Below are 8461 nucleotides of genomic sequence, written 5' to 3'. Positions count from 1 at the left end.
TTCGGGAAGAGATGCCTGGAAGAAACTCTGTTCACGTACACAAAATTAGAAGCATAGTCTCTTAAATTTGGAGGGGGGGTCAAAAACAAAAAAAGAAACGACGTGAAAGTGTTTATTGAAAGTTGGAAAATGGCAACAACAAAACTAAGTGAAAGTGTTAATTGAAAATGGCAACAACAAAACTATGTGAAAGTGTTAATTAAAAATGGCAACAACAAATCAGACATTGAGGATGTCAAATAGTCACGTTCTATTACATTCAATAATTCTTTCTGCACGTATTTTATAATAAAATTGAATGTTTAATTCCCCTAGACGAACCCAATCATAAGAATATAAATAAAACATTTCCAGGAACTCACTCGTTAATTAAACTATGATACATTCTAGCTCCGGTATTTATTTTGTTTAAACTATGATACAGTTCAAACAGTATCCCCCCCCCCCCCCAGTGATCACATGACCAAACAGTATCCCCAAGTGATGAGTCTAAAAAAAGAACACATGATTCAACAACTAACAGTAGTTATCAGACAGGATGGAGATGGCTGGACCTTGTGCTAAGAAAGAGAGCAGATACATTGGTTAGGACTGCTCTCAGATGGACACCAGAGGGCAAGAGAAAACTTAGGACGGCCAAAAGAAACATGGAGAAGATTAATGGAGAAAGAGTTGAAGGAAGGTGGCCTAACTTTTCAACAGGCAGAGGTTATAGCTAGAGACAGGGCAAAATGGCGCTCAATTGTTGATGCCTCATGTGCAAACGGCTGCTGAGAGTTGATGAACCCATTCCGTATAACACAATCAAAGATAACCTAACATTTATCTACACTAACACCCACCCCATATAACACAATCAAAGATAATGTAATATAACATTTATCTACACCAACACCCACCCCATATAACACAATCAAAGATAATGTAATATAACATTTATCTACACCAACACCCACCCCATATAACACAATCAAAGATAATGTAATATAACATTTATCTACACCAACACCCACCCCATATAACACAATCAAAGATAACCTAATATAACATTTATCTACACTAACACCCACCCCATATAACACAATCAAAGATAACCTAATATAACATTTATCTACACCAACACCCACCCCATATAACACAATCAAAGATAACCTAATATAACATTTATCTACACCAACACCCACCCCATATAACACAATCAAAGATAACCTAATATAACATTTATCTACACCAACACCCACCCCATATAACACAATCAAAGATAACCTAATATAACATTTATCTACACCAACACCCACCCCATATAACACAATCAAAGATAACCTAATATAACATTTATCTACACCAACACCCACCCCATATAACACAATCAAAGATAACCTAATATAACATTTATCTACACCAACACCCATCCCATATAATAAAATGAGGGAAAAGTCTGGAAAAAACACCGCCCAGGGATTGACGAAGTGGGCGATACTGTCCCTTGGGGGCGGTGAAATGGTTGTGGGGAGCAATAGAAACCTAGGGGGCTTCTCCGGGGCGTCGGTTAAAAAATGTTGGGGGGGAGGAACGCTCCAAGGGGGAACCGCTTGTCCTTCAGAAACAAAAAAAAAACAACTGTGTAACAATTACAGTAGTAATTTTAATTTTATGAACCGGATCGATTACAAGCTATTGAAGATTCTAAAGTCTCATATCTACATTTCTTGAATGCAGAATTGCTGATTTTCTTCAATAACAGAAATAAAATGAACAAAACAAAAACAAACTGTCAACTGTGGATACTATTTATACATTATAATGCTAAGCAAACTATATTAATATTAGCGTATTTGCTGTTTCAAGTAAGCATTTTAGTAAAGTTTTTCTATTTGTCTTCTAAACTAGTCTCTATCCTCAATGAAGAGTTAAAACTAGCTAATTTTTGCATATAGAAATTCGTTACCTATCAATATTATAGTACATCGACATAGGAGCGCCATAACATACGAGATTTGTTTAGATCTATAGTACATCGACATAGGAGCGCCATAACATACGAGATTTGTTTAGATCTATAGTACATCGACATAGGAGCGCCATGACATACGAGATTTGTTTAGATCTATAGTACATCGACATAGGAGCGCCATAACATACGAGATTTGTTTAGATCTATAGTATATCGACATAGGAGCGCCATAACATACGAGATTTGTTTAGATCTATAGTACATCGACATAGGAGCGCCATAACATACGAGATTTGTTTAGATCTATAGTACATCGACATAGGAGCGCCATAACATACGAGATTTGTTTAGATCTATAGTACATCGACATAGGAGCGCCATAACATACGAGATTTGTTTAGATCTATAGTACATCGACATAGGAGCGCCATAACATACGAGATTTGTTTAGATCTATAGTACATCGACATAGGAGCGCCATGACATACGAGATTTGTTTAGATCTATAGTACATCGACATAGGAGCGCCATAACATACGAGATTTGTTTAGATCTATAGTATATCGACATAGGAGCGCCATAACATACGAGATTTGTTTAGATCTATAGTACATCGACATAGGAGCGCCATAACATACGAGATTTGTTTAGATCTATAGTACATCGACATAGGAGCGCCATAACATACGAGATTTGTTTAGATCTATAGTACATCGACATAGGAGCGCCATAACATACGAGATTTGTTTAGATCTATAGTACATCGACATAGGAGCGCCATAACATACGAGATTTGTTTAGATCTATAGTACATCGACATAGGAGCGCTATAACATACGAGATTTGTTTAGATCTATAGTACATCGACATAGGAGCGCCATGACATACGAGATTTGTTTAGATCTATAGTACATCGACATAGGAGCGCCATAACATACGAGATTTGTTTAGATCTATAGTACATCGACATAGGAGCGCCATAACATACGAGATTTGTTTAGATCTATAGTACATCGACATAGGAGCGCCATAACATACGAGATTTGTTTAGATCTATAGTACATCGACATAGGAGCGCTATAACATACGAGATTTGTTTAGATCTATAGTACATCGACATAGGAGCGCCATAACATACGAGATTTGTTTAGATCTATAGTACATCGACATAGGAGCGCCATAACATACAAGATTTGTTTAGATTTGAGACGTCGTGAGAGCGATGTTTTTGCTTTGAACCCCGACAGGGTTATTTTTTCACTCGGTTTGGGTGGCAAAAACACAAAGACCATTGAAGAGAAAAGCAGTGTCGCAACTTAAGTGAAAGTTTTTAAAGTTTGCAGTGACATTAATGTTTAATAGAGTTCAATGATGTTGTACTGAGTTCGACAGTGTCGTTGAGAATAGTGTAGGATCGGCTGTGAGTTCCATAAATTTTGTTAAAGTTTTACGAGAAAGAATTAACAAGACTGAAAGAGTAGCATTAACAGTCTAGCATTCTTTTTTTTTTTCTTTTTATGTCACTTACATCCATACAGTCATTTTCTTTTTCTAAAACACTGAACTAAACTACTGGGGTCGCATTTTGGGGACTGTAACGGATTAATGGCTTTTTAATTAATTTCAATGAAGAAAAATTGCTTTGAAATATGAGTAAATTGTCATACAAGCAAAGTTATGGAATAAATTACGATCGTATTTCGATAAACCACCTCTGCAGTTGCCTATGTGGATTTTCTTAAATTTTGAAATAGAATTCATAATGAGCAAGGATAAAGCATGAAATACTATTGGATAGTCTCACTTAATAAATCAACGCTACAAAATTCTGTATTCGTGGCACACTTCGTTAGAAATAAATTTCAGGGGGGGGGGGGGGGGGATTCCAGCAGCTTCCAAATGTACCGTATGCAGAATATAAGAACAAGATAAAGGCTTATTGATCTAGTATCATGACTCAAACTATCTCCATTTTTTTTCAGTAAGCGATTTAAAGATATTTTAAAACTTAATTAGATTATATATACCTCGCAAAAAAATTCTTCTGCAAGTATAAATAATATGATATGATTAAGGTAACCACGTGCATTTTAATCCAACGACGGTTACCTTTAGTGTGATGGCAGTTGACAGAAGTTAATCATATCTGTATAGGCCAATATATGTAGCCCATACACACACACACACACACAATATATATATATATATATATATATATATATATATATATATATATATATATATATATATATATATATATATATATATATATATATATATATATACAGCCCCCCTCCCCCGCCTTAGACGAGGATTGACGTATCATTTATTACTATTCTCAAGAAAACCTTTTTCTTCAGGCACATTTTGCAACGTTTAGTTGGTTTCACCCCCCCCCCCCTCCACCAGATGATGCTTTAAACTGTACACAGATAATACTAACGATGCCCATCTATAGTCAGTTATAAATACAGCTGGATGTTGTATTGTTTTCTATATCGTTAGCAGGTTTACGTCATGGTCCCCCCCCCCCCCCTTGTCGGGATTTGTCAATTTCGCTCTTAATTAAAATGACTTTTTAACTCATAATAAATCATTTATTTAACTGGAATGATCGCTTTTTCTACATATATTTTGCTCTGTTTCCCTTGGTGTCACCCCCCCCCCTAAATGGTGTCCCCCAGCGCGACGCCTCAGATATATATATATATATATATATATATATATATATATATATATATATATATATATATATATATAGCCTACTAAGCTAATTTAAACTTACGCCTATGGTCAATAAACATAATTAATACAACTAATAAGGTAATATTTCTAATTAAGGTATTATCGGGACAACTATTTTCGTAACTACTCAACTATTATTTTACAGTTAAACACTTCAAAAAATATTTATTTATTTAGATTAAGTAACTGAAAAATGATTGCTTGGTCTGGAGACAGTTTCATACTTATTATATAGGGCCCTACTGGTTTCTTTTTTTTTTTCTATACGGACGCTTTTAGAAAATGTTCATTCATGTCCATCCTTTACACGTATCAAAGATCTAGATCCTTGCAATAAATTTTAAATGTTTAATATATAGGCCCATCTATCTCTGTTACATAATTCTATAGGATGTATATCAACCCAAATTTACAATTTACGTTGGTTAGATCTAGATTACTACTGTTTCCTTTTTTAGACTATAATTAGGCTATATAAATTTTGTTTTTGACAAGTAGCCGAACCACATATTAAATGGTCGTATAAACAATGAAGTAAACATTGTAGAAAAATATGGATAGAAAAGAGAAGCGTTTTGGTGGTAATAATTAAAATCTAATTTTGTAATAGATCTAGATCTTTTAGAAATGATCAAATAAGCTAATCTAGGGTAAAATCACGATATAGCGTCGGTTATTATTCCGGAATTGTACAGCAGTAAAAAACAGTAAAACCATGGCGTAGTCTGTCGAGCCGTTCCGGAAACCACCGGAAATACTGTAAACCATCATTTATTTGCCACCATATTATTTTTAATACATAATGTTTTAAAATGTGCAAGGATTGATTTTAGTTGCATTTTAAATACTGTTTTGCTAATTATTTTGTATTTCTAATTATTTTAAGTGTATGTGCTAATTATTGCTGCTACTAAACATTATTCTAGTTATTCTTACTACTTTTAACTTTAGTTAATCTAATCGTCTTATATACTAACAGAACTAGAGCTGCACTACTAGAGCTGGTTGTCGCAAATCTTCTGCAGGTTTTTTCTGTTTCTTAAAAAAAAACATTAATTACTACACTCGACTTTATTAATAATATTTAGGTTTACTAATTGTTGCTAATTTTTTGTCAGTTAAACATTAAATTAAGTTAAAACATTAATTTAATGCACTTGACTTTATTTTTTCTTTCACCGGTCAAATAAACTATGGTTTACAGTAACGAATGTTACCGAAACTCAACGAACATTACCCAATAATTTCCGACGCTATATCGTGATTTTACCTAATCTAGTGCTAGTCTATTTATTAAGCTACTTAATTAGGTTAGTTAGATCTCGAATCTCTAGACCTAGATTAGTAGCCTAGACTAGCTGCTAGCACCCAGCACTGAGCTGAGTGTGTGTGTAAGTGTAAGAGTAAGACAGTCACAGTGTAAGCAAGTGTTCTCAGTAATCATGAGATTGAGTAGATCTAATCACTAATCACTGCAGTAATGTAATGAGTTACAGAGTCGTTCTTTTTTCCAATTTGCTTTAAAACACTATCAGTAGCTCGTGGAGGACAATAACCCCCCCCCCCTCCCAATCCTCCCTTCAGCTAAGTTTGATATATAAAACATTATTCTTCCCCGCCCAATTATTTTAAAGCACAACCCCATGCAATGGCAAAAATTGATGTCATGTGTAAAACAACAATAGAGCTATAGGCCTATCATTTATGTGAAAGTCTTTTACAATGTCAACATCTTTCAATTTTGTCATTCTATGGTTGAGTACTTTTCAATCTTGTCACCAAAAATCCTATGCATCTTCATCTAAATAATTGCTGTATTTTTGCCACTATTTTTGTTTTTAAGAGTGCCCATGTCAAACTAAACAAATTCTCCATCTAGTAGTTTTGATTTTGTTGCAGAAACTGAGGAACAACAGAGAACCCGTTTTCAAATTGAGCTTGAGTTTGTCCAGTGTCTAGCAAACCCAAATTATTTAAATTGTAAGTTTCTTTCAAGATCATCATTCATTTTAGTCACAGAGATTTTCTTTGGAAATTACCGTCTAATTTTATATTTATTTTTTTATTGTATAGTTTTAGCCCAACGTAACATCTTCAAAGACCCGAATTTTATTAACTATCTCAAGTACCTTCAGTACTGGAAAGAACCAAGATATGCCAAATTTCTCAAGTAAGAAATCTCTGTTGTTTATACATCAATTAAATATATTTACTTTGTCATAAGGTTTATTACATTTTAGTGATTAGTAAATTTTGCTTTAATATAATGTTATAAAAAACATAATATTAAATTAATTATGAACCTACGGCCCTAGTATAATAAGTCCAAGAGTCTAATTGTAAAAGTTTGTAAAGTGCCCATGACTACAGAAATAAGTTGTCGTTTCCTTAAAGAAAATGTTATTTAATTAGTACTTATTTATACTGTACGAGCCGACCCGCGGTGTATCATACGCCGCTATTTAGTTGTTTTTTTACTTTTCAGTAATTCATAATTTGTGAATTCGACAGTACCAATGCTGCCACTGAAAATATTTGCTTTAAAACACTAAACCCCCCCCCCCCCCCCCCCCCCCCCCCCCCCGTGAAAGCAGCCTCCTCTTAGATACCTCTTCTAAGTTTAAAATAGTTTCAAACTGAATTATCTGCCCCTAATAGCCGTCACCAAACCCGGCTCTACGATTGTTTTGTAAATATTTAGCGTGAACTACAACTCACCTGACCATGTGAGGGGGGTGGGGGGGGTGGTAGCGATAGAGAGGAAGAGAGGGGACTGCAAGGCGCGCGCTTGTTTTCTAATGGCTCCCAGAAGAGAATTATATATATATAGATGATGTAAGGGGTTGGCGTGGTCGAGTCTATAAAGCTTATGGTTGCTAAACTGAAAAGTCTCGACTTCGAACCCTCGGGCAGATGAGGCTCGTTAGCTGGGGACAGCCACTCCTCTAGGAGAGACAACTCCAAAATCAAACAACTGCAGTCTTGTAGTTTGTTCTTGGTTGGACAAAGGCTATGGAAGCAAATCCAAAAAGAAAAGCAGGCTGAAACCGGAGTCAATGGCCTCTATTTTTGCATAACGTTGACAAGTATCCTAAATTGTGATGGAAGCGTGGTCGAGTCGGCAAAAAGCTCATGGTTGATAAATTCGAAAAAAGTCTCTGACAGATAAGGCTCGATCCCTTCCAACACTAAAAATTAAGAACAACGAAGAGGAAGTATACTGTATGTACATTGTTTGTTTACTGACACAAAGGGAGAGGGTTTCAAAAAACTTATACAGTGGATGACAAATTTTGATCCCTTAAATTTTGTTAGATTCTTTTAAACACTTGTCATAATTAAATTGGACCAATAATGCCCTCTAATCTTTAAAAAATATTTTTAAATGGCATGTTTTGGTTTTTATTTAGATACCCCCAATGTTTACACATGATAGAACTTCTACAGTATGAACATTTTCGTAAGGAGCTTGTCAATTCTCAATGTGCCAAATTCATTGATGATCAACAGCTCTTACACTGGCAGCACTACCAAAGAAAACGGAATGCTTTGATACAGGTTGGTAATTTTTTTCAATATCATATAAATATTGAAAGGAGTAAATTCTGCAGTAACTCAACTGAGACTTTATTCTTTTGTAGGAACAAGCAGAGAAAACACAAACACAGAAAGATGGAAAACAAGTTTCTTTACAATCAGGAACTTAAATGAACTGTGTACACAAGTTTTCTAATTATTAAATCTTTTCAATTTTTAAAAAAA

At 34.7% G+C, this 8461-nt stretch overlaps 1 protein-coding gene across 1 annotated transcript; it reads left to right on the top strand.

Annotated features, from left to right (window-relative positions):
• Positions 1 to 5140: 5140 nt before the first annotated feature.
• Positions 5141 to 8456, top strand: LOC131945316 (mediator of RNA polymerase II transcription subunit 31). The gene is made up of 5 exons (XM_059306358.1): positions 5141 to 5280; positions 6599 to 6679; positions 6773 to 6869; positions 8110 to 8257; positions 8341 to 8456. The coding sequence occupies exons 1-5, from the start codon at positions 5253 to 5255 to the stop codon at positions 8404 to 8406; spliced, it is 420 nt and encodes a 139-aa protein (XP_059162341.1). The 5' UTR covers positions 5141 to 5252; the 3' UTR covers positions 8407 to 8456.
• Positions 8457 to 8461: the final 5 nt, after the last annotated feature.

This window comes from Physella acuta, unplaced genomic scaffold (genome assembly GCF_028476545.2).
Source record: "Physella acuta isolate Inbredline_101_S28 unplaced genomic scaffold, ASM2847654v3 ptg000049l, whole genome shotgun sequence".
Taxonomy (NCBI): domain Eukaryota; kingdom Metazoa; phylum Mollusca; class Gastropoda; family Physidae; genus Physella; species Physella acuta.
Note: the sequence above shows the minus strand (reverse complement) of the source record. Positions and strands in the feature narration are given on the sequence as shown.